Here is a 27469-nt window from a genome sequence, read left to right on the forward strand (position 1 = left end):
GTGAGAGAACTATGAGCAGTGTCCCATCTGCATAATCAGACTACCTGTCTACCTCAATATCCAGGATGAGATAGGCATTACTGTTACTCTCTTAATATCTGGGACTTTGTCTTCAGGCACAGAGCTTAAAGACCAAATTTTACATGGCAACCAATCCCAAGATTTTTATGAATCACCAGATCAGGAGGAACTGAGCAGAATGTGCATTTTCATCTCACCATAGAATGCGTCTTTCCAGAGATTTAACTAAAGCGTGTCCCGAGGGAAAAGCAGTCTGCCTTGAATGGACAGTCCTAGTGGTCTCGCAGTGTGAGCGATGCTGTCGATCCAGCAGAAATAAAAACATTGCCAAAAAAATTGAAAACCAATATTTTACGTTAGTTAAGTTGGCTTTATATCTTGATCCAGGACATAAAATTAATTAAGTTTAGATGAAGGCACGCAAGTATGTGAGTCATTACATGAGCAATTTAAGACCATGATGAAGAATGCATGCTGAGAATTCTTCGCATAGTTGTCTTCATGTGGATGGGCTATTGTAACATGCTTCAATGACAAGTTAACAGAAGATGCCTAAGATGTCTTACTGCAATGGACTGAACCCATCACCAACAAAATCTACATCTCAAATTGTGCCGCTTTTGAAAAATGGTGTGCTATCATTTCTACAATTAGGGGGGATTTACTCAAAAAAATATTTACTTTTAAAGTAGGAATGCTGTTTTTTTTTTAGGGCCGGAACACCTTTGTATCCACACAGAAACATGATGAAACACTTTGCATAGGCATTGTCATGAGTTAAGCATGAGCAAAGGCCACTCACAATTGATTTTGAAGATGACTTTGACATGTTAAGTAATTAATAGAATTTGTATCTTTTGTAACTCCATTCCCTGGGATGATGCAGTTGGTTTGTTAACTGACAAGGACTGCTAATCAGGCTCAAGTCACAATGGGTATTGGGTTCAAACGTGCCACCTCTCAGTGACTATCCTCGATTTTTTCCACTACTCAAGTAAACGAAACAAATCATTTTGTTTGTTTTGTTTTTCCAGATACTCAAGCAGATGATGCAGTTTTTTAGTAATGTAAAAGCTGTGCTCATTTGTCAAAGGCCCATGAAGTTGTTCTTCATTCACAGAAGAACAGAGGTTTCTTTGAGCAGAGGCTGGCATGTTTTGTTCAGAATGCTGTACAGCGATACTTTAATTGCCAAAGAGATATGCGGGAAAGACGATTGGCCCATGGACTCCATGAGGTCATGGGCAGGGTATGTTTTCGCATGCCTTCCACACCCACCTTGGACACGCAGAGGGCATATTTTTAATCTAATGATCCCAGGTATGCCAAGACCATAAAGTCCCAAAACAGTTTCTCCACATGACTCAAGAACCTGACATGAGGACAGGCTCTAAATGTCTGCGAGTATCCATATTGATTCCTGATGTTTTGTTTATTCGAGTGTTTTCTCACACTCCTCCCTGCAGACCCCAGGACTGTATTTTTTCTAGCTCTAACATTTTTGACTGCAATAAATCATAAGTTTCCAAAAAAAAGTTAGGCATTTGTAAGGTGTTTCCTTCCCTTCATCATTCAACTTCAGGCCCATATTTCATTGAAGACGGCTGTTTTTAATCGTGTTTCTTCAAATGTTTGGAAGACTTTTTTATTGATTTATTGTATTCTATAGCAAACAGGGATGATGGGCTTAAAACTGCAGTAATAATGCCATGCATTGCACCATCGCTTGCACAGCTCAATGTGTTAATTGAAGAGAGTTGTGCGTTTCTCAACAGTGAGGGGAGATGCTACGACTGTGAAAACAGCACACGAGGGGGGGAGCGAGGGAGATTGTGGGTGTGTTAGCGCGTGAGAGAAAAAATAGGGGAAGGGAGGGAGAGAGGAGAGAAATAAAAACAGCACAAGAGGACAGCAGACAGAACGGAGGAAAAAATCCCTCTGAGGTTCCACCATGTTCCTGCAGACTGTCTCCATCCTCTTCCTCTCGGCCGTCCTCTTCGGCTGCCTGGAAGGTAAGGTGAAACTCTCTCTCGCATCTGATTGTGATGTCGGAATGGGGCGGTTGGGACCAGATCTCGGTGGGAGGGAAAGAGGCATAATGCTATGATAGCCAGACTGGTTCAGAAGCTTCGGATGCTGGAGTTTCACGCATGTCTGAGAATAGGAGGTTAAAGCATGATGGGAGGCTGTGCCTGCCACAGGAAGCTCCAAAAAGAACGAAAAGGATGATGACACTCGATTTCCTCTGCAAACTGTTGAACATGCCAGTTTCAATGCATAATTTCATCAGTTATGATACTTGACGATGGGTTCCAGGTGTGAATCTTTCTTGAATTCTGCTGCTGGTTTGTGACTTCTCTCTATGCCAGGGAAAGGTGTGCAAATGCAGCGAGATGTTCAGTGCTGCATGCAGTACTCTCACGGCAAAGTCCGGACCAAAGACGTCCTGAGGTATGAGAGGCAGACGGAGGGGCCGGATTGCAGCATAAGAGCCATCATGCAAGTATTCCAGGCATCCTGGAACAATCACAGACATGGAAAATATGCCCTATTAAAGCTCACAGGCATTGCCGTCTAAGCAGGTCAGATTTTTATTACTGAGAGCAGTAATTGTCAGGCAAGTAGAGCAAAAGAATGCACTCAGGCTGGGTGGACAATACCCAAACTGTTTCTTCACCGGGGCCAATTTGGCCTGCGCTAACTTGAAGCGTAGCAGATTAAGAGATTTGGGATTTGCTGTATGTAAAGAGAGAGGTTTTGGAGGGAGCTCTTGAAATCTTGGCACTCATGTTCTCGATTGTTTGAATCATGACAGATTGTACACCAAAAAGGCGGTGAAGTGCGCTGATCCAAGGGACAGGAAGGTGAAGAGGTTACTACGGAAACTGAACCAGAGGCAGGGAGCCAAAGCCCACAGGACCTTGTGGCCACATCGGCATATGAATCTGCCCGTCATGTCGGAGGTAACACCTCCATGGAAGTAATGGCAGTATTGCTGTCCAAATAAAACTTAATTGAGTATTGAAGAACCATTTTCTCTTTATTGACAGGTCGCTGTTGTTAACTCCCAAAAGATGAACAAGGTAAAAAAAAGATCTGGAGTGCAAGAAGTAAAAAATCCCATTCATTTTTTGCATCAATATATTGATTTCTGATATCAACCTTTCATGATGGACCTACCATGAGCTCAGAGGTATAGGGGTGGTATATGATTTTGTAGAAGGCACAAGTCAGTGTTATTTCAGCTTTATCTGAAACAAAACTGCATTTCATTGGTAAATTCCCAGCAAAAGAACTACATTACCAATAACCCTGAAGAGAGATCCACCAATTAGAGATGTTGCTGTTACCATGGAAATGGAAATTGGTGCATAAAGGTTCAGCAGCGACCGACTACTCCCATGAAGAGTTGTGAATAAGAATGCACAGATATATTGAAAGTTCTGGACGATGTGAATAAGAATGCACAGATATATTGAAAGTTCTGGACGATATCAATAAGCCAATCATTATTTTCATGTTATGGCAGCCCGTTCTCATCCCAAAGCGTAATATATTGACTCTTTTGACAAAGCGTCTATATCCAACGCACATGGCACCCTTTAGCGTCATATGAGACGCAGATATATGGCGCCTCCTAGTGGTCTAACCCTAACACTACCCCAGACCTAAACCTACCCAAAACCGAAGCGTGTTATATTGACGCTAAAGGGTGCCATGTGCGTTGGATAGACGCTTTGTCAAAAGAGTCAATATATTACGCTTTGGGATGAGAATGCGTTGGTTATGGCCAATATGTATTTTCTATGGAAGCTTGTTTCCGCCACGGAATAACATTTTTTAAAGATTATTGCGACTTTTTATCTCACAATGCTGACTTTTTTCTTAGAATTGCAGAAATAAAATCACATTTGCAAGTTATAAAGACAGAATTCCGGAATATAAACTCGCAATTGCAAGAAAAAAGGTCACAATTACAAAAAGGTCACATTTATTCCGGAATTCTGACTTTATAACTTGCAAATGTGAGTTTATTTCTCGCAATTCTGAGAAAAAAAGTCAGCATTGTGATTATCGTCCAATTCTGAGGGGAAAAATACTTTTTTTCCTCAGAATTGCAAGTTTATATCTAACAATTCTGACTTTATAACTTGCGGTTGTGTCTTTATATCACACAATTCTGACTTTATAACTTTAACAAGTTTATATCGCACAATTCTGAGAAAAAATGTCAGAATTGTGAGATAAAAAGTCACAATTACCTTTGTTATTTTTTATTCGGTGGTGGAAACAAGCTTTCATAATTTTCCATATCATCCGATACTGTTAAAATAAAATAAAATAAACTCTACTATCGGAAGATAACCAATTTGGTATTGTTGTGCATATTGTAGTGAATGACTTAATCGAGTCTACACTTTTAAATAACATATATTTGTATAAATTTCATATACTTTGCTATAAACCTCAAATATATGGTATTTCATAATAATAATTAATGACTAGTCAATAGTTATACATCCATTAATTTCCATCATCATAGTTTCTGATTCAATTACGCAATTTATAAAGCTTCATGAGATAAATTGTTCACTCATTCAAAAAAATTAATAGTTTTTTTCTGTACCACTGTTCTTTTTTTATTTTAAAATGTATGATTAATCTAGATGCTATCCGGTTTGATTCATGGCTAAGAATTTTCTTTGAAGATTTTTTTTTTTAAATGGCAATGGAGAAAATAAATGGGGAAAATATCGCTATTGTTGTTGTTGTTGTTGGTGTTGTTTGCATTAGTCTTCAATTTAAAGATACTTACCTTGGTAAACTCTAATATTAAAGTAATCAGAGTTGTTGTTGTTGTTGTTTTCTTTCAGACCAAGTGAAATTTGAGGGAAGACAGGTGATTGATGAAAATCCAGCCTTCTCACTGTTTTCTTATATATGTATAAGAAAATATATGTAGACTCATAACATTCACTACCAAACAGTATGTTATCCAGATATATTGTGATATTTAGATGTCCTCTCAAATGACTGTTAATCTATATGCCAAAGTATTCTTCTCTGAGACTTGTTGAAGGTTGTTTATAATCTCTGCAGCTATGTATAGTCTCTATAACTTATACAAGCTCTTCTATAGAGTCCATTAAGCTGGTATGACTGTTCTCGAACAATTTATAGTGCAATTACAGAATATCTTGTGTATGTTAAACACAACTGATTTTTATATATAAAAATAAATGAAAAATATTGAAAATCATTTTGTTTTTATTGGATATAGGTCTGCACCATTTTTGCCTTTTGGATGTCTTTGTTCTTTCTGGAAATCTACACTTTTATACATTTTCACACATTTTACATTTTGATATAGAAAAGATATTATGCTATTATCTCTGCGTGGCGTAACTGGGATAGGCTCCAGCATCCCTGGGACTTTACAAAGGACAAGAAGCTTGGAAAATTGATGGATGGATTACACTATCAACAAGAAATTTTAAAAAAGATCTAAATAATTGTGTCTTTTTAAGGCACAGTATGTAAGTTTCGCTGCTCGAGGTCGCTTATTCAAAACCATTACAAAGGCGTAGCATGATGATGATGCCATGAATGATGGTGGAATCATGGAAGTTGTCGTCCACAGCCGATGGAAAGAAATCTGACAGAACTCATGTTCATGGATAGGCTAATGTGTTCAAATTTTATTAACGTTACTGTTGAATGAAGCAGGGCTGGGACATTTTACGATTATGTTTTAATGAGATCCTTTAGGTAGATCCTTTTCCTATTTAGCACCAAAACTTTGGAACAGTCTTCCTAACATTGTCCGGGAAGCAGACACATGTACTTGTACATCCTGATGTACTCGTTACATCATAAGAAGGATGGCGTCTACGCTAATATTAGTCTCTCTGTTTATCCCGAGGTTTACCGCAGTCCGCTGGATCCAGGCCGCAGTCCTGAAGTGTCAACTAGTCTCTCCCATGTGAAGGTCCCCTTCTCCTTCCCTTTACCTCTGTACAGATAAAACTTTGTCAAAATAATTCCAGTTCACATGGCTATGCGGAAGCGATAAATAATTCTGTATTATACATTTTTAAGGCCAGACAAGTAATTTGTTGAGGTCAATTTGTAAAGAAAGACTACACGTCTGCGCATATATATTCAAATACGCATGCCTATAGACTAAACACGTAATACGCATGTGCACGCCGTCAGCGTTTTCACAGGTTTGCATTTTTGAAGTTTGCGCAGAGATAACCTTTTTTTTTTTTTTTTTTAAGACTTGCACCTTGGAACCTATTTCAAGGTTTGCGTTCTCGAGCCACCAGGCACTGTTGTTGTCCGGATGAGCGGGCCGGAGCGCGTTAAGGGTTTTCTGTTAGAACGGTGTCGTGTTAGCGGGCCCTAAGTTAATAACTGATGATCTTTGCAACGGAAGTGAATCAATCAAAACTAACTTTAGCTGGACATTAACTTTATTCTAGAGAGCTGCTGTAAAGCCAAACAATCTCTGTTACTTTAATTTCCTATTATCACTGTAAAGCTGCTTTGAAACAATCTATATTGTTAAAAGCGCTATAAATGAAGAAAAAAAAAAGCTTATATGCTGCAGTCGGCTGCTATCCAAACAGTTGCTAATCTGTCTAATAAAACACGTATATTAAAGCGTCTTTGGTGTTTCCATGGTTTCTACGGAAGTAAAACCGGAAATCGAGGGTAACGCGGATAAGACGTCATTGTCAGGCGACGCAATGACACGGGGCGTTACACTGATTAAAATAGCTGATTTCTCTGGATTTAAGCATTGTCGGAATCATTTGGGATCATGGAAGTACACAAGTTAACAAAATATATAACATTGTTCTAGTGGTTTTTGGATATTTTAATCCAAAAATCTTACATATTGTGAATTTAAGGGAACTTCTGTTTGAACAATGTGATCAAAAGGGTAAAAAAAAAACATCAAGGAAGGGGAGAAGTCACACATCATTCTCAGACTATAGAAGACACCTGTTCGGTTGCATAAACCGCTAAGACTAGTCTTACAAGTTAGACTTTTAATTAGACAAATTGTTTTCTTAAAGACTTACCATAGCTTTTTTTACCTGTAGATTAGCCTAATTTTATACCGAAAAGACAGACTGACTGCGAGTGGGTCATACTAGAACTTAAGACACTGTCTTCCACAATGGCTAGGTTTATGCAACCGGCCCTCTATTCTCAAAGTGACTATTTATTCATTTCTATTAACATGATATAAATGTGAAAGAAGTTTTCAAAATTCCTGAATCCTACTATTACACACCACTAGAGGATGCTGTTTTGAGAGTGTTATATACACTGGTATTTTTTACAGTCTATGGTATTTGCTAACTAGAGTTAGCAAATGTGTGTGGTTTGTTGTGACAAGACAACCGCTGTAAAACGAGAATTTTTATTCCTGAGACATTTATTCATCTTAACACTTTCCAGAATTCAAAATACCAAAAAAAAAAAAAAAAGCCAAAAATATGCCCACATTGTACCATTACCTCAAAATAACTTAATAAATACAAACAAAATTGTACCATATTGTTATATAAATACTTAAGAAATATTAACAACATAACACCATTTTCACATGTAGTTTGCATTTAATAATCTCTACTGTTACGTCCTATGAGTGTCTAGGGTTCAGAACGTAATAAAACTAAGATTTTAAAGAGCATTTGTCTGGGCCCTGCCACAGCACCACAACGACAGGACTCTTTTTAACAGTTTTATTCAAAAGTTCTTAACATATCACAATTTACTTAAGAGTAAAGCTTGGGGAGGAAACAAAGACTTCAGAAGGGGACAATGCCAAAATAAACTAAAGTTTAGTCTACCTGGGGGGGGGGTGGACTAAGCCTCTCAAAGAATATAACAAACGCATAACAGAAATGTACACTCACTCCCTACCTGACCACAAACCAGGAGAAAACAGGGGATTGCAAAATACAAATGGCACCCACCTCCCTACAGTTCCCAAGCAATAAAAATCAAATAAAAACAAAATCAGGAGAATAACAGCTTAAATGGTAAAGCAAAGGTTAGACTGCAGGGACGTCTCACAATGAAGCAGCAACAATACTCTAAGCCAAAACAAAAGAAAATGCAAAAAGAGTCACCCAGATCCACAAAAAGGAGCACAACAGCTCCCAAAAAATGGACCAGCCAGGACACAGATCATGCTCTGGAGAAAGGTTCTCCACGATTGAGAGTTCTGCTTGCTTTATGCTGCTTCCCTCCTGGTCGGCAAGCAGGTGCAGCTGGACACGCAATCAGCGACAGTACCTGCCAGAGTGAAGGAGTGGGAGGAGCCAAAGGAGAGCAGGAGACACAATACAACCACAAAAGAAAGCAATCACATACCACACCATGCAGTCCTCACAAAAATATACGTCTTTGGACGTAACACTACTAAAAGTATAAATATACTGTTTATCAAAACCCAGTGAGGATTTTGAAGTGAATCCGTAATACCAATACTGACCTATAGTAAACTATGAAACCTTTGGGGACTGTGGTAAAGATTCAATTATTTCACACAGACACAGCTGCAATATGGGCAGCACAATCTGGGCATTTTTATAAAGCAGGCAAACAGACTTCAAATATAAATAAAACAAACGGCGCAGCTCAACACAAACTGGCTAAAGAACCAGAACACACTAAATAATCATAGATTAACAGCCACATTCCACCACAAAACTAAAATCTAATTCTTTATAAACCATCCATCATTCACCTGCTTAAGCTATCAAGAACTGATGTTACTAAAAGCCATTCTTAAGGGGGAAATTATTTACTTCACAGTTTATCACGTCACAGTGAGGAAAGCAAATGCTAAATCCATTAAAGAAACATTACATTATATAAATAATTGATTACAATACCATATAAACATCTACAAAAATGACATCATTTATAAGTTAGATAACAGTAATAACAACAAAGTAACTCAAAAAGGTCCCCTTTGTCTCTACATACATCTATGAGTTTGGCATTGTGTTTGTGTATATGAGGTAATATAGCTTAAACGTCTGAAAGACATTGTGAATCATGCTGGTTTAATGACATCAACTCTAAAACAACAGTCTCAAATTAGCATCATAAAACTAGCATAGTGTTCTTTAATCGGGTGCTACTTTGCCTTGGGATGTAATTTTTTTCAAAATAAATAAAAGTACTGAGGGATAAAACGTTGGATTGGCATGTTACATTCTCCACATACTTATATGGCTGTCTTCTTTCCAACATTTTTTTCTGCCAGTTCTGATTTTCAGAAGAAAATGTTCTCTATAACAGTGCTTAGGTTGTGACCTTTAACCATATGAGAATGATTACATGGGGGTTTCACTGTTGCGATGCTTGAGAGAGTCGTTCTCTTGACAAATCAGCTGATATGGCTTTTCATTCTCCTCGATCACAGAGTTGTTGATTTCTACATCTTGGTTCTGAAGTTCCTGTCGTGACAGATGCTCAACAATCCCAGCACCAAATGAATCTCCCAGCACATTGGTGGTGGTCCTGAGTCGATCCCTGAAAAACCACACCAAATATTTATATTAAACCCTTTTTTACACCTTTTTATATTTTCTAAAAACCGTGAGTGGTGCTTGCTGTGTAAAACTCGTCAACACAATGCTGGAGTGTTGCAATGGTTGTCACAGTGTTGCTAGGGTGTACCCATGTTATTTTTAGGGTGCTGCAATGCAAGTGTTCTGAGTGATTTTCATAATGTTGTTGTGTTTCATAATGTTTCATAATGCAGTTCCTAGGGTGTAGTGGGTGATTGCTAAGGCGTTACTAGGTGGTGTAAGACTGGAGAAACTGGAACTGGAAGAGAGGGCTACTCTGAGAAAACAAAGGAAATTAAGGGTAGTGCTTCAAGTCAAACGGGTCCACATCTCTATGAATCTCTGGACATTCAGAGTTGTCTTGGGTCCCTTTGTCAAAGCAAGTACATAGCATTTTTTAGCCTGTTTTTTCGTTTTTTGTAACTGTAAATCATCGAATGCTTAAAAAAAAAGTAAAATCACACCTCTTTTCAACAAACCGCATGATTTGTGGCATCATTTATGTCTGTAGCACAGGAGCCTGACTAGTTATGCGACAAAGTTTAATACTCGAATCAGTCGCTGAAGAGAAGCATTCAATGTTTTCAATTCAGTGTTAAGTATTATGGAAGCACAATCTGAAAGTGGAATGTGTCAATGCTGCTAACACTCCTTCAGATTAGCATTCTGCATTATGTATCAATAACCTTTGAAAGAGTGCTCTCTACTGGAGCCGCATGCTTCAACGTGACATTTGAGAGAGACTCACAGGAACCAGTCCACTGCGATGATCAGTGTAATGTCCTCTGTGGGCAGTCCCACCGATGTCAATACTATCACCATAGTAACCAGCCCAGCCTGAGGGATGCCTGCTGCTCCGATGCTAGCGGCAGTCGCCGTAATACTGAGAGAAACATGAGAGCTTTTCAATTTGGAAAAAGTTGAGTTTTTTGGAAAACAGCTCATAGGAGAAGTTGTTGGCAAGGAAAAAAATTGGCAAAGTACGAATGTTTTGCTAAATGGATGAGAGATAAACACTGCCAGTACTAACCTGATGGTGAGGATCTGGCCAAAGTTCAGGTCCATGTCATTGACCTGTGCAATAAAAATGGCCGCCACTGCCTCATACAGAGCTGTGCCATCCATATTGATTGTGGCTCCAACTGGTAGCACAAAACGTGTCACTCGTTTGTCCACATGGTTGTTTTCTTCAAGACAACGGAAAGTGATGGGCAGGGTGGCAGAGCTGAGAAAGACAAGAAAATAATAAAACCATAGTGGCATGTGCTGTTAAAACTAAAGGTGTCAATTCAAATCTATTCAGGTGTGTATAGTTATCACAGACTATGATGACACGTTTCCACAGCTAACATTGTAAATTTATTTCCCTTTTTGTCTGTCACAATGTCACATTGTGTCGAAATACCGACACTAGGGGTCGCCCTTAAGAGACATATTCAGAAAAGGCCAATGGAATTGACGTGTGGAATTTGCATGCCAGGCCACGCCAAATAAGGCGGGCCAGCTTGCACATACACTTCAGCTTTGTTCTTCGGCACCTAAGCGACTCTTGATACTAAAGAGAAGCAATTTCCATTCACCTCTGCAAGAAACGGTTCCAGCTGGATCATCAGCATAGAACAGCGGACTCCAGTGTGCACATATAAGTGCAAAGAGCTTCCCTGGATGCATCAGCATTGTTCGGAAAAAAAATTCCTTATTAAAAGTGCAAATTCCTTTCAAAAGAGCTGCACGACGGATCACGTCTTTTTAAAGATGCCGTTCCGGCCGTGCTCTTCTGGTTGCGGGTGATTTCTCTCTTCCGTGTCCTTCGTGAATGCTTCATGCTCTCACTGCTAGATCATGCTCATTGGGACATTGTGGTCGTGAATCTTGTTCTTTAACAAAAAGCAGAGATCCTCAGCTGATTCCCGTCTTGGTCCTGAAGGCGATCTGAGGGCTACAATAAGAGAGCTGCTGCCAGGTCAGTCCCCGCGAGCATCTCATGCTCATTCTCCTCAGTCAAATTTCTGGATGAGTTTGGTGGCTCACCCTCAGGAAAGCTTCATTTCTCATTCGGAGCTCGAGAGGATCACAGCATCTGAGGGCGGGCTTATACCTTCCGACGCAGATGACTCAGCTGGCTAATGCAGAGTTGGCAGCCATGCTTTCCCAGGCAGGCGTGAGCATCGGGCTTGAGTGGTCTCCACCACCCTGTCCTGAGTGCACACGGGTGGATGATTGGTTCCTGGGTTCGGAGGGCAGGGTAGTCCTGACCCAGAGGTAATCCACGAGGGTAGTCCTGACCCAGAGGTAATGCAAGGAACAGCGTTCGGCCACCGACTATGAATAAGGGGATAAACATATAAGTGAAGAGAGTTTCCCTGGGTGCATCAGCGGCGTTCTGAAAGAGGCAATTTCTTTAGGCAGATCGTGTTTTTTTAAAGATGCCGTTCCGACCGTGCTCTTCTGGCCTTCCTCTCTGCGAGAGCATGCCCATTGAGACTTTGCGGTCGTACTCAGCGAATCCTCAGCTGATTCCCGTCTTGGTCCTGAAGGCGATCTGAGGGCTGCGATGAGAGAGCTGCTGCCGGGTCAGTCCCCGTGAGTCATCATAAGGGGAAGGCTGTCTTCAAGCAATGAAAGGCCCACTGGATTGTGGATGCCATTCTCTGGGCTTATCAGGCTCAGGATTTGTACAGGAGTGAGGGCACACTCCCTCGCAACCACATCTGCTCTGGCAAACAGTTCTTCATTAGCAGTCATATATAGAGCTCTGTGCGGGGCTACACCCAACACTATTGCGAGATTTTATAATCTACGCATGGAAACAGTTTTGTCTTGAGTCTTAAGTAATAACAGGTAAAAATCGGACAAACTGGTTGGATGAAGTGCTTGCATTAGCACCTCTCTCCTCCCTGAGGTGATAACGTGCACTTTTTAGGTCCAGTCTGAGTTTCCCTTAAATGGTGAACCCTGAACCCCTTTTCAGATGAGCCCTTGTAATCTGGCTAGTGCACCGTATGTAGTTGTTCCCTAATGGTGACCCTATACGATGTATTCTTTCACTGTTCAATTTCCCCTTCGGTGAATCCAGTGTCTTCCCCTGGACGGAGCTAGCTCTGTCACCAGTCGCTGTGAAGCAGCTAGTCTCCCCCTCGTCAGGTGGAGCCCACCACAGGGACTCTTCTCTATGTAGTCCTCCCCACTGGTGAGTCTATAGGATGTATTTTCCACATACTAACTCAACTAAAATTATATTGTATATATTATCAAATTTTATTATAATAAAATATTGAAAATATGGCACATCTTGCACTATACAAAAAAAATGCTATCTATATCTATAGAAAATCCTAAATACTACCAACATCTGATTACCATTAGATATAGCAAATATTTTATTTACACAGGTGATTACCTGGATGAGGTGCCTAGAGCGGTGATCAGAGCCTGTAGCAGCCCAGCAATAAAGGTGAAAGGGTTCTTCTTGGTCACCACAAAGAAGAGCAGAGGCAGAACGAACAGGCCGTGGATGAGTAGCCCGACAATGACAGATACCGTGTACATCCCTAATTGTCCGCCCACCTGAGCAAGGTCTTTCATCTCTACAATCTTCCCTGCAATCAGGAAGAGGATACCCACCGGAGCGTACCTGCTCAACAGAGGTCAGATGTGACAGACATTTTACAGCAATAATAGTAAATTCTGCATACATAAATAGAGCCTTTAAATTCAAGATATTGAGATGAAATTTAAATAAAAAATATATTAAAGATTTTCATTTCTATATTAAAACAATTGCTCTTACTCCAGCCAATGACAAATACGCTATCTGAAAGCCGATTTCCACCACAGTTGAGTAAAAAATATGAATCTATAAATCATAATAAAAAAAGTAATCTGTAAGCCACAAATAAAGTGTCCCAAAATTATGACTTAGCATCTTGTTACATTGAGAAGAAATTTCTCATAATAATGACAAAGTTAATAATAATGAGAACCTTTCTCATTATGAAATGACACTTCATATGAACCTTCAAAATAAACATTATTATCAGTTAATATGTCATCATAATATTTAGAAAAAATCTCATAAGGATATAGTTTCTCAATATAAAATGAAACATTATAATAATAATAACTTGTGTGTAATAATGAGAAGAGAGATTGTTTAATTTACAGAATTACTTAACTGTGGCAGTAAAAGAAAAACTGGAAAAAAACTGGAAAAAAAAATATATATATACTGTACCAAGTTCTAAGAAAGTTTAATTCAGGTGTCAGGTTTTTTTTTTTAAATGTATACCATTTTAAGTTCCTTAAATATACAGTAGTGGCCAAAAGTGATGTCCGGCCTAGGAAAATTGACATCTTCACTTATGCAAATCTTATTATATTGCATAGTTGTGCTTGGAGTCAATTGTTTAATTTGTGATAAAGAAATGAAACATTAACCAAAAAATAAACATTAATAACTAAATATGTAGTCAATGTATGCTTTGTATTCCTGACAAATAATTTTGTCAGAGAAATACCTTAACCAAGTTAAGTGTTTAGTTCTTACCTCATATTTAAAATATATTATAAAAATATGAAATAATTTCCTCATATTTTGATAGTTTCATCAAACTTGTAGGTACATTCAAAACAAATATAACCTCAGAAAATCACTTTTGGCCACAACTGTGTCAGTGTACACATCTTAATCATTATCTGCAAGCAAAATATATTTTTGAAGTTGAAAAAAAAAATTGTTTTTACAAATATTATGAATCATCAGTTCACACCACATGACATTTTACAACCTGAACACACCTTGCCATGCCACAAAAGGGTAAAATTCTCTGATAATTTAAAAGACATATTGAAATTGACACAGTCATGAGGGTCTGCAGGGGTCCTCTCTTTTATGTTTCTGCTTGTTGATTGGGCCACATCACTTTGTTGGTCACACCACATGACTCAAAGCAGTGAAACATTTGTTAAAATATATATTTTTTTAATAATAATAAATGATTATACCAAATAACCTAAAGGTTTTATTTTCAAGAATTTCATTCTTTTATGTGCTTTTTCTTCATTATTATATTAAGATAGTTGTGAATGAATACTGAAATTTTACTTTATGGTCCCCAAAAAATTCAAAAATAAAACCTTTGAAGAGGTGTATTCCAGTCATTATATCTATGAATTGCATTTTTAATGTTTAAAAAACAAATTGATAGCATCATGTCATTGAATCTTAAATGACTAACTCTGTTGTCAGGGCCATCATAATTTATATAGGTTATAGGTTATCAGAACATCAGGACACTAACCAGATAATGATGGCCACCAAGCGCATTATAGCTTCGTTCAGGCAGTCAAAGAAGTCCCGGAGAGCCTGGCCCTGCTGTTTCATGTTTCCAATCACTAATCCGAAGCACATGGAGAAGACCACCAACCCCAAGGCATTCACCCCATTTGAGGAACCTGAGACAGGAACCACCTCTTCCACCGTCTCCTGGATGGTCTGCAGGATTGTGCTGAAGTTGGATACTTGGCTGAGATCTGTAGAGTTGATGCTGTCTGTCGCATTGACCATGATGGTGACATTTTTTGTCAGCACAGTTTTCTTGTATAGTGTTTTGTACTGCAAGAAAAATGGGTGATTAGTAATATCTGTTACATGTACCAAATGAGTAGAGGCACTTTAATCTTATAGAAATGCATTAGGAGAGGATTTACAAACCTGTTTAAAGCAGGCTTCAACTAAATTTGGTGGAAACATATTTCTGTAGAAACAACAAGAAAAAATCTGATCCCATAACATCTAATAAATAAACAAGGATTTCAACAGTCAAATGAAACTTTCTCCCCACCTTATCAGGTCCAGAAACGCATCAGCGGCCTGCACTGGCTCAATGCTGCCACTAGAGGCCACTGGCCTATCCCTGCTGCCTTTACCCGGCCTGATAATAATCACCATGACAATACCGATGAAAACTGCTATAAGCGTAGTCACCATGTAGTAGACAATGGCCCGGATTCCCATCTTCCCAGAAGCCTTGCTGTCCAAAGAGGAAATTCCTGCACAAAAACATGATGAGCCAAGACACAAAGGATCTGTAGTTGAGCATTTCTACTGAAATGACAATAAAAGACCAATGTTTCTGCTCAAGAACTGGTCAATGTTCATTTTTAAATATACTTAATGTAGTATAGATAATTAAATATATATAGCTTTCATATACACTAACCATTCAAAAGTTTTGTTTTGTTTTAAAAAGAAAAGTCTCTTATGCTCTCCAAGGCTGTATTTATTTGATAAAAAAAATCCAGTAAAAACAGCAATATTGTGAAAAATTATTACAAAATAACTGTTTTATATTTTAATGTGCTGATTTGCTGCTCAAGAAACATTTCTTATTATTATCAATATTGAAAACAGTTGTGCTGCTTAATATTTTTATGGAAAGCGTTTATTTAGGATTCTTTGATGAATAGAAAGTTCAACCAACAGCATTTATTTGAAATAGAAAAATTCAGTAACATTATAATTGTCTTAACTGTCACTTCTGATTTTTTTTTTTTTTTTTTTTTTTTTGATCTCAAACTTTTGAACAGCAGCAGTCTATATTATATATTTTTAAACATTTGAAGATGTAGCCTATATATTAACAGTAGTTAATGTATTATGAATGAACAAATAAACAATGAACAATTAACCTAAATTAATAAATGCTTTAAAATTGTTGTTCATTGATAGTTCATGACACCTAATGCATTAACTAATGTAAAGGAATTTAAAGTGTTAGCGAATTATCTGCAAAGATTGAAGTGATGTGTTTTGTAGGCGCACCTGTGACAAGGCTGGAGACGATGAGGGGTAGAACAAGCATTTGAAGCATCCTCATAAGCAGCTCTCCAGGGAAAGAGAAATACTTCACCTCCCTGATGGACAGGTTATGAGGTCTCAAGGCAAAACCCAGCACCACCCCTACATACAGTTAGAAATTTAAAATGAAACGTCTGTTAACCCTTTCATACTTCACACTTCCCTCCCTTTTACCTTTTACCTAAAGCCACAGCAGCCACTGTGAAGATTACAAACGCATTCCTTCGCAGGAATGTCTTGACGCTGTCTCGTGTGATGCAGCCCATCTTTCGCCTACTTCCTGACATCTGCTTCTGTAATACTCGACACAGACGGTGGAGCCCCTCCTCAGCACGCTGTGGCTTCTCAGAATCTTCACTCAGAAACAGGCTGGTGCTGTTTGGAGGCTTCTCATTCATAATCAGCTCTAATACATGGTCCAAGAGTGTTTCATGGGAAACTGTGGCAGAACATTGAGGAGAATTATATCAAGGATAACATTTTTTGTGACTTGCAATGTTTCATGACTTAAAGTTCACTTTTTCTCAAAGAGTGTCTGTTCCCTGATGGTGGGAACGAGACGTTTGGTCAATCTAACGACACTAGGGGTTGCACTTGGGAGCCCCAAACACCCAAGACATTTGGGTATAAAAGGAGGTGTCTTGCATCCATTCATTCAGGTGTGTGCTGAGGAGCCGAGATAGTGTCCCGGCCATTTAAGCAGTAGTTCAGTGTTGTGGCAGGAGGGACACAACATCTTGTTCCCTTCATCAGGGAACAAAGGTTAAAATAGTAACCAAGATGTTCCCTAACTGTCAGTCACTTCAACGTTGTGTCGATGTGATGACACTAGGGGTCCCTATAAGAAACGGCGCAACTAGCTGAACTGTGTCATGAGGTTTGGCGGTGCAGGCAGGCTGCTGTGTGCCTAATATCAGGTGCATCAGGCCACGTTGTAACTTTTCTATGCAGGAAAAAGGGCACTGCAGAGACCATACCCTGCCTGAAGGGAGGTTTACATGTAGAGAATACATCACATGGACTTACCAATAGGAAGTACCACATGTGGAAAGAAGTCTCTATGGTGGGTTCTTCCTGGCAAGGGAGAAACTTCACACCCATAGCGACTGGTGACAGCACGAGGCTCAATGGAAGACACAGAGTTTGCCAACAGGGAAACTGAACAGTGGAAAATACATCATATGGGATTACCAACAGGGAATCAGCGCATATATGGAGCACCCAATCAAAGTACAAGGGCTCACCTAAAAGGGGACATACCACAAGTAATGGGCCTGGCGGCGAAGTCCTCGGCCGTATTCAGCTACTGATGAGTACTGGAGAATAGGAGGGCTTCCAGGGTTCGCCAGACACAGGGAACTCTCATGGACAAAAAGCCCAAGTTATCACCTTAAGGAGGAGAAAATCACTCTATGCAAGCAATACACACTGCCAGTTGCCCGAAATTTACCTATTCGTACCTGATAACACTCGGGAAGACACTGACTCAACCCGGAGATTGTAAAATATCGCAAAGGTTTTGGCTGTAGCCCAGCCTGCTGCTCTACAGATGTCTGTTAAAGAGGCACCATTCCCTAGTGCCCAGGAGGATCCAACACTCCTTGTGGAGTGTTCTCACACTCCCATAGAGCACGACACGCCCTGGATTTGGTATGCCAAAGAAATGGCATCCACAATCCAGTGGGTAATCCTCTGTTTGGGGACAGCCTTCCCCTTCTGCTGTCCCCCAAAACAGACAAAGAGCTGATCAGAGTGTCTGAAGCTCTCCATGCTGTCCAGGTAAATGTGCAGAGCACGCACTGGACACAGCAATGATAAGGCTGGGTCTGCCTCATCACAAGGGAGCGCTTGGCAAGTTCACCACCTGATCCCTGAAAGAAGTAGTGGGAACTTTGGGCATATAGCTCGGCCGGGGTCGCAGGATTACATGAGAGTATGCTGGACCTAACTCAAGGCATGTCTGACCCACAGAGAATGCTTGCATGGGTTGACCTTGGAGGATTTAACCTCCTGGGACCTCTAAGTAACCTGATGTAGGTTGTCTACAAACCGGAAGGTTGGTGGTTCAATCCCCGGTTCCACCTGACCAAGTGCTGAGGTGTCCATGAGCAAGACAACCCCAGCTGCTCCCGACGAGCTGGATGGCGCCTTGCATGGCTGACACCGCCGTCGGTGTATGAATGGGTGAATGTAAGGCAATATGTAAAGCGCTTTGGTGGCCATGGAGCTATATAATATATATAGCACTATATAAATGCCCACCATTAAGGTGGAGGAGAACAGCCTCCTGGCTTGAGTGATAGTGAACAGCAGTCTATATTATAGTTAATGTATTATGAATGAACATAAATAAACAATGAACAATTAACCTAAATTAATAAATGCTTTAAAATTGTTGTTCATTGTTAGTTCATGACACCTAATGCATTAACTAATGTAAAGGAATTTAAAGTGTTAGCGAATTATCTGCAAAGATTGAAGTGATGTGTTTTGTAGGCGCACCTGTGACAAGGCTGGAGACGATGAGGGGTAGAACAAGCATTTGAAGCATCCTCATAAGCAGCTCTCCAGGGAAAGAGAAATACTTCACCTCCCTGATGGCGAAATCCCAGATCGCCAGCACTTGCAGCCGAGGCCTTGCTTGACAGCAGAAGACCTTGCGTAGGCCCCAGGGCCAGCTGTGGGCAATGGGAGTATTCCTAGGAAGCGATCAGATCTACCTGTGCTTTGCTTAATTGACTTCAAATCAGCTGGACCACCTAGAGTCCCCACTCTTCACTCTCATTGATGAAGTGAACTAACAGGCCCTAGACGGAATTCTAGGATGATTCCACCAGGTGGTGGCGCTCTGTGGGCATAAATGCACCGCAATTGCCTATTCAACTTGTGTACCTCTGTACCCCCTGGCCGCCCCACCATCAAGGGTAGTGAGGACGGAAGAGCTTGTGAAGCACAACATGGCATTGAAAGGTGCCTTCCATGACTTTTGTGAGCTCCTCATGCACTTCCGGGAAGAAATAAACTAGGGCAGAGCGTGTCTGTGAGCAGCACTCCGAACCCAAGAACCAATCATCCAACCACGAACGCTCAGGGCATGGTGGAGGGTTCCACTGGAGCCCAATGTTCATGGTGGGTCCAGGCAAGCATGTCCACTAACTAGGCATCTGCCAGCCAAGTCCTCGCCGTCTTAAGGCAATAGCCCACCCTACTGCTATTGGCAACTCTATCCTGTGCCATCGACAAGCTCTTCTCGAGCCCTGAATGAGAAATTAACTCATTCATGAACTCAACCAGGGGAAACGGGCGTGCCGGGGAATGATAGTCCCGTGGGCTTCCATTGAAACCCCAGATCGCCAGTACTTGCAGCCGAGGCCTTGCTTGACAGCAGAAGAACCAGGACATTGAGCAACTGAAGTGACTTCCTGTCTAAAAAAAGAAAGAAAGTCGTGACCGGGGAGCTCTCTGCACTTAACAGTGCATTCGGAAGAGAGATCACTGTAATGCGCTATGTACACCAGCAGATTAAGGTTTCCTCCTTTTTACAGAGGTGAATGGAATGAGCGATTGCACCTGCAACCACTTTGCTCCGAAGAACAAATCTGAATGAATGGATGCAAGCCACCTCCTTTTATAGCTATAAGTCCGGGGCAATGGGCAATGGCATGCAAATTCCACTCGTCAATTCTCATTGGCCTTTTCTGAAGTATCAGAGGTGTTTGGGGCTCCCAAGTGCGACCCCTAGTGTCATCACATCGACACAACATTTAAGTGACTGACAGATAGGGAATTAAATTAATGAAACCATGATGTAATATTCATGCAACCAACGTGTAAGCTACTCTACATCTTGAATTGATTAAATGGCGAGATATGAATCGGCAATTACAAGGTATGAACTTACAGTGTTTTAGCTACCAAACGTGAAGATTTTATGTTTTTTGGAACAAAAGAAGAACTTGCTCTTTTCCAAGCAACAAAAGCATATAGTGACCATATAGCTGTTACGCACTTACTTTTTTACTATTATGCTCACTTACAGGTTCATATTTTTGTTTATGGAGTATACTAGAGTAGGTTTATATAATTTAATGTTTAAAAAAAAATTTTTCATCCTCTGTATGAACGCTCTGTTTTATGTTTAAAGGATAAAAGGAACTCCCCATACTTACCAAAATGGGTATCAGCTCTTGAGGCTGCCTGAGGTGATGTAAATATTGTAACTACGCAAAATAGTTTTGTCAGTTTGAGCCCAATCCGATTATGACAGTCAAGAAGAACAAACTGATCGACCTGAATCGACCTTTAATTTTAAAATTATACCTCTCTTATATTTCAGATGTGATGTTATAACTGTGACATTTCTCTGTTAACACACTGACCTGCATCAAATTGCAGGTAAAAAAAAAAAAACTATATTACACACTAAAGGAAAGGTAAAATATATATATTTTTAAAGCACGATAGGTCCTCTTTAAACCTATATCACGAACAGTCACAAGACATGTGACAATGTTGGTTATGGTGAGACTTACAATGGAAGTGAATGGGGACAATTTTTAAGGACTTAAAAATTGAGCTGAAAATTGAGCTGAAATGTAAAACAATTTTTAAAAAGCACTAACATTAATTAATCTGTTAAAATAAATGTACTATTTTAGCTGTAAAGCTGTTTAAATCATAATTTTTTTTAAGTAATTTTAGAGTTTAAGAGCTTATTGCATTCTGTTGTCACAGCAATAAAGTTGTAAAATTAGATATAACTTTAGATTGAAAAGATTAGTCAGTGATTTTTTTTCACAATAAATTCTTGTTAACATTATACTTCTATACTTCTAAAACACTTATTTTTGAAAATGTATGTCCATCATAGTTTATGCCCATGTCTTATCAGATAAAAAAAATCTGCCTCAATTAAGCGCATAATGCTCGGTACAGATTGTACGATTTTGGGCAGTCCCAGACGAAAGATGACGAAAGATGGTCGTGGCCCCTAAACGGTGGTCCTACGTCATGCAGTAAGAGAGTTTCAAAGACGGACGTTGTCACGGTCTTGCGACCAAAGATAGCCTGAGATAATTTTATGACAGTGTCAGAAATAGTATGATCATCTCACAGTGGCCCTCATTTATCATTCTTGCGTAGAAACGGGCGTATATGTTGGCGTTAGATTATGCTTACACTCCTCTCACCGCCTGATTTATGAAGCTGTGCGTACCTTTGAAATCCAGGTGTACGCAATACCTGCCCTTGATAAATCCCGCGGCTGAAAACGATCGTCATTAGAATAGCACGCCCCTATATATTCAAGTCTCCGCTTCCCCCACGCCCTCATTTTACGCCATGGACACACGGAAGACGGCACAGAAGAGAAACTTCTCCGACGTGGAGCCGAAATGTCCTATCACAATGCATTATTTTACAGCACGTCTTTTGAAACAATTAGCATTCAATTTCGAATCATGTCACATGTATTGGGGTGTACAATAGTGATGATGATGATGTGATGTGGAGTAGGCTACCATTCATTCACATTAATAATTGCATGACAATTTGTAATATTCTTCTTATTATGATTTTTATTATTAATGACGCTTGTTGTTATTTAGAAGAAGAACGTCGTTATTATTATTTATTTGTATTATTATTATTATTATTTAAAAGAAGAAGAATGTATTTTTTATTATTTTGTCAGTCTGAATTATTTTTTGGTCATTGAAAGCCTTTCATTACCGAACCCAGTCCGTGCGCACCTGCCGGGCCTAACCATGAAACGTCAGGGTAAAGCGCGCTCGCAACTGAAGGAATACATATCAAATGCTTCAAATCAAATGCTTTGGTAAAGTCACATAAATTAAACATTGAAGTCCATGTTGCACAAAAATAAACACTGAAGTTTATAATTACTATGTTGTTGTTGTTGGTCATAATATATCATATCTTTTAGTTTGTCAGTGTGGTGTTAGGAATTGTTTTTCTGCGCATTTCTGCGCATTTCTGCACCAACGTGCGTACACCACCTCCTGAGCTGGCGTAGGATTTGAGCGTGCCGTACACCAACGTCCATATTGATAAATCTCAAAGTCACCGTGGTTTTGGGTGTACGCCAGGTGTACGCTGGAAATTTGGTGTACGCACTTTTGATAAATGAGGGCCAGTGTGTTGCTGCTACGACCTACGTCTACTGATTGATCTTGCTCTATGTGTTTACCACTAACGCATGCTGATGCCATTTTATTCTTCTTTACTAACTTGCGTCAGAGCCTACAATTCAATAGGTGTCATCATCATACAGTCTACATACATGTCGTACCCAAGTTTATTAGATCCATGTCGTGCAGTGTAATTGGTCATAATCTTATAGGATTGCCAAAATCACAGTCTGTAGCCGGCATTAGATTTTTATGCACATCTTAGTGTTTGCATCCAGCAGTTTTTAGGCGATATCCCAAAATGCACACAAAAATAGGCGGAATGAAACATAGTGTCACGTTTTGTCTGAGTTTGAGTTGGATCTTTAATTGGTTTTTCATTGTATTATTGTTTCCTGTTCTTTCCCTTTTGTTTGCATAGTTACTATGGTTATTCATTGTTTGATTAATGTGATCCACCTGTTTCTCGTTTCTTCCCTTTGTTAACAGTGTAACAGTTTTTTTTTTTTGTAATATTTATTTAAGATTATCATTTATAAGAATGTCCATGTTGCTCTTTTCCATACAATGCATGGATATTGTGGCTGTCAAGCTCCAAAAAAAAAAAAAAAAAAAAAAAAAAAAGTATAATAAAAGTAATATGACTTGTGCTCTATATTCCAAGACTTCTAAATCTGAAAATCCTTTTTGTTCCAAGGGAAAAATAAATGAAAGAACAATGAGTAAACAATGAAAGAATTTTCATTTTGGCAGTGCATTATTGCTTTAAAACTAGAAAAATATCCAGAAATTATGGACTGGCTAACAAAAAGAAATCAAGCATCATACAGACAACTGACCAAATGACTGCTTGTCTAATGTCAAAAGAACACCTCATAGCACATCAAGAAAAATAAGAACACCTCATAGCACATCAAGAAGAAAAACTTTAGAACAAGATCCATTTTAAATTTTTAGTAAATTGATTTAGTAAGTAAACAATCACCCAGCAATTCCACTTCAATTACTTAAGAATATTTTCCTAACTAATCTACAGTATAAAACCTTGAGATGGGTTCACTCACCACTCATGGTTGCTCTGCAGTGGGCTAGTGCTGGAGATACTGGACTGAAGTGGCCACAGGTAAAGCTCAACTTGTGCCAAACACACATGAAACAGCTTATAATACAGCCTGACTCTCTCACCCTCTTTGTGACCCCATACTGAGAGACACTAGAGGTACAAAACATACCTTTTGGCCTGATCTAGGGCCAGTTTTTACTCCATTGATCCCTACTTGGTGGTCTGATCACTGATCTTAAATCAGCATAAATCCAAACACCCCAGGTGAGCACTACAAAGCTGACCCACACCATAATCTCGCTCCTGTCCTTTCCACCGTCCAATAGTAAACTAACAGATCAGCAACTGGTGATCACACCAGAACACCACAAACTCAGGAGAAAACAGAGAACTGATGTTGTAGGCTATTTGTGAACTTATGATAGGTTTTTTTTATAACAAAAAAAAAAAAAAAAGAAAGAAAGATACTATTTGATGCCTCATCCTAGCTCAGCTAAATTAAATGTTTGCATTTTGTATTAGCCTATATTTAGACACATTGCATTTTAAAACAACACGACTTACCATTTCTCTGTAGCTCTTCCCGAGTGTTATCTCTGTAGCCCGTGGTTACGTCGCGTGCAGCAGAAGCTGGAGACTCGGTGATATTCTGCCCTCACAACTGTTTAAAGAATTGAAAACGCCTTGAGATTTTTGCGTGGGAAGAGAAGTTGCGATTTTTTCCTGTGAGAAAAAAAAAATCGACCCACTGCCCGATAGCGCGAAGAATCAACACGTTAATAAAGTCTCATTGGGGGAGGCGTTTACTACTGAGTGTATGCAGCGACAACACCCACTGTGTGTTTATACTGATAGATTCGTTTAATGGCTGTGACTTTTCAGTGAGACTTTGTCAATAATAGTATCTAAAGGTATTGTATGCGAAATATAATCTTCATTAAATGATAAATAAAGTTGTATTTTAAATGACAATGTTTTGTTGTACAGTAGTACTGTATGAGAAAGAGACAAATATTCAGCGTATCTCATTGCCATGACAACGTGATTGCTCGCGCTTGTTCAGGTCCAGCCTTCAGATCTGTGTGTGTGACCTTCTGCTCCGACTACCCACTCACCACCTACACAGCGTCTTAGGTCTGTTGTACTGTATAAACTCATCTCGCTCTTTTCCTTGCTTTCCCCAAGGAACCTCTAAGGAATCTGCCATTTCATACAGCACACGCATTAATAGGGGTTATATTAACTTTATTGTTGTATTTTTGCATCCGTATACTTTCATGATAAATTATTTTGTGATATGGCACAGAGTGAAACCCAGTTGTCCAGGAATGTCAGATAAAAGGCATTTTGTTTTAATTCTGTGAAAACTTGTTTGCGTACAGAATACACATTTTTAGGAGCTAAGCACAAACTAAAGACACCATGGAAATGTACACTCAAAAAAATGATATGTTGGCTTTACTTAATTTTATTTCGTCAACAGGTTCCACATAACTAGGTTATGTTAAACAAACATAATTTGTTATGTAACTTCAACATAATTTGTTCATTTAACTTCAACATAATTTGTTCATGTAACTTCAACATCATGGAATTAAGTCATTTTAAGCAACCCTATTAAAGTAGTCTCAAAGTGATTTTTTAAAGGCTTCCTGACATGATTCGGGTATTTTTTATATTCATTCATTCATTAATATTTCATTTATTTTAGTAACACATAATTAAATTGTTAGACTATAGCTAGCTATTTGCTAGCAGGAGCACATATTAGCATCTTAAATGCTAAGATTAACATGCTCAACCAAACAGTTGAAATAAATAAATCAGTCCACAGACAAACAAAATGCTCCACTCTTCTCCACAATGGTAACCCACTGTAATTTAAATGGTGCTAATAATTCAAATGTAATTGAACATTAAACACAATTACACACTATCAAGTCTTCCCCTTTTGTCATTTTCTCAACAAAAAAACATTAACACTTAATTTTAACATTTATTCTCTCTTAATTCAACCATATGCAAAGCATGCTGGGCACTAACAAGCACCGCCCAGTTTTAGTTAATGCAACACAAATCAATCATGTAATCCAACACAAGTGGATTAAGTAAACTTAAATGTTACATATATTTAAGCAGATTGAACACAATCAAATTAAGTTCGGGCAAAATGGCAGTTGGCTCGCACTATACTGCCACCCTCTGGATGTAAGAATTTTTCACTTAACATAAATGGTTTGTGTTTAGGCAACGCATTAGGATTTTGTACTGTTAAGTTGAGACATAATTACGTGGACCTTACTAGAAAAAAACATTTCAAGTCAAAAAACACAATTATTATAAGTAAACTAAATATAAATATATTATGTAAAGTGCACAACCTTCCTAGTTCATTTTTTTGAGTGTATGGCAGTCTCAACTTATACCATATACAGTACACTGAAAACATTTGAAAAATTGATTCACGTTGAAAATTGTGCTAATAATTCCCACAAAGTATTTTTAACTTTAGTCACCATAAATAAATACATTTGGTTGAATGTGTAATTTATTTGCCAAAGAAAATCATTTTCAAACAGTTGGAGCAAGCTTCTTTTTTTCAGATTGAATAGAAAATATTTTTAAGATGTCATCTTTTGAAATTATTCTGTAGGCGTTACGATGGATGCAGATTGATGAACCCAAAAGCAGACTGAATGCTCTTCACACAATTTATTGAAGACAAAAAGGGGAAAACAAAGCCCACGAGGGGGCAAAACAAGACAGGACTCTGGTGACTAACTAGACAACGACACTGACAAAATACTAGAAAACAAACACTTCGAGAGATACTAACAATGACTAGACCTACAATGACTTTCCATGACAAGACTTTCACAAGATACTCACAAGTAACGTTTGGCAATGAACCGACACAAGACAGCAAACACAAGGTGATTAAATAAGGAGACTAATCAAGACATAACAGGTGACACGGGTGAAGCAATAAAGACTGAATCAGGATAACAAGGGGGCGGGGTTAAGAGACGAGACAACACAAGCACATGGCCAAACAATTGGCCATGCGCTTGTACACAAAACATTGGTTCTGTCGTGATCCTGCCACAAGACTAGGAATAATCAATAACATGATGGCAGACTCATGACAGAACCCCCACTTTAAGGAGCGGCTACCAGACGCTCCTCAAAGGGACACTAAGCACAAGACAAGACGGAACGAGACATTGACAAAAACTGACAAAAACCAACAAAACATGGAAAACACAAAAAGCGGCATACATGAATAAACAATAACAGGGTTAGGGTGAAAGAAGAGGGCTACTCTGAGAAAACAAAGGAAATTAAGGGTAGTGCTTCAAGTCAAACGGGTCCACATCTCTATGAATCTCTGGACATTCAGAGTTGTCTTGGGTCCCTTTGTCAAAGCAAGTACATAGCATTTTTTAGCCTGTTTTTTCGTTTTTTGTAACTGTAAATCATCGAATGCTTAAAAAAAAAGTAAAATCACACCTCTTTTCAACAAACCGCATGATTTGTGGCATCATTTATGTCTGTAGCACAGGAGCCTGACTAGTTATGCGACAAAGTTTAATACTCGAATCAGTCGCTGAAGAGAAGCATTCAATGTTTTCAATTCAGTGTTAAGTATTATGGAAGCACAATCTGAAAGTGGAATGTGTCAATGCTGCTAACACTCCTTCAGATTAGCATTCTGCATTATGTATCAATAACCTTTGAAAGAGTGCTCTCTACTGGAGCCGCATGCTTCAACGTG

The 27469-nt window shown here is 39.1% G+C and overlaps 2 protein-coding genes across 2 annotated transcripts; one reads left to right on the forward strand and one right to left on the reverse strand.

Annotated features, from left to right (window-relative positions):
* Positions 1-1875: 1875 nt before the first annotated feature.
* On the forward strand, positions 1876-5281 carry ccl44 (chemokine (C-C motif) ligand 44). Its single transcript, XM_056266505.1, has 5 exons — positions 1876-2033; positions 2391-2520; positions 2837-2984; positions 3072-3104; positions 4896-5281. Exons 1-5 carry the CDS (start codon positions 1973-1975, stop codon positions 4902-4904), a joined length of 381 nt encoding a protein of 126 aa, XP_056122480.1. The 5' UTR covers positions 1876-1972; the 3' UTR covers positions 4905-5281.
* Positions 5282-8561: 3280 nt separating this feature from the next.
* Positions 8562-24269, reverse strand: slc1a6 (solute carrier family 1 member 6). Its single transcript, XM_056266495.1, has 10 exons — positions 24259-24269; positions 16664-16921; positions 16447-16584; positions 15467-15674; positions 15337-15379; positions 14924-15237; positions 13024-13257; positions 10654-10848; positions 10372-10506; positions 8562-9585 (listed from the first exon to the last, which is right to left on the reverse strand). Exons 2-10 carry the CDS (start codon positions 16878-16880, stop codon positions 9387-9389), a joined length of 1683 nt encoding a protein of 560 aa, XP_056122470.1. The 5' UTR covers positions 16881-16921; positions 24259-24269; the 3' UTR covers positions 8562-9386.
* Between the last annotated feature and the right edge of the window lie 3200 nt (positions 24270-27469).

Source organism: Rhinichthys klamathensis, unplaced genomic scaffold (assembly GCF_029890125.1).
Source record: "Rhinichthys klamathensis goyatoka isolate OS25496 unplaced genomic scaffold, OSU_Roscu_1.1 h1tg000249l_1, whole genome shotgun sequence".
In the NCBI taxonomy this organism is placed as follows: Eukaryota; Metazoa; Chordata; class Actinopteri; order Cypriniformes; family Leuciscidae; genus Rhinichthys; species Rhinichthys klamathensis.

What these genes read in the sequence shown, in the direction of transcription:
- ccl44 (XM_056266505.1), top strand. Translation starts at nt 1,973, where the DNA reads ATGTTCCTGCAGACTGTCTCCATCCTCTTCCTCTCGGCCGTCCTCTTC. An exon ending in CCTCTTCGGCTGCCTGGAAG is followed by an intron (nt 2,034 to 2,390) that starts GTAAGGTGAAAC and finishes TCTCTATGCCAG; the next exon opens with GGAAAGGTGTGCAAATGCAG. An exon ending in TGCAGCATAAGAGCCATCAT is followed by an intron (nt 2,521 to 2,836) that starts GCAAGTATTCCA and finishes GAATCATGACAG; the next exon opens with ATTGTACACCAAAAAGGCGG.
- slc1a6 (XM_056266495.1), bottom strand. Translation starts at nt 16,880, where the DNA reads ATGAATGAGAAGCCTCCAAACAGCACCAGCCTGTTTCTGAGTGAAGAT. An exon ending in AGTGGCTGCTGTGGCTTTAG is followed by an intron (nt 16,585 to 16,663) that starts GTAAAAGGTAAA and finishes AACTGTATGTAG; the next exon opens with GGGTGGTGCTGGGTTTTGCC. An exon ending in ATCGCAGTGGACTGGTTCCT is followed by an intron (nt 9,586 to 10,371) that starts GTGAGTCTCTCT and finishes GTGGTTTTTCAG; the next exon opens with GGATCGACTCAGGACCACCA.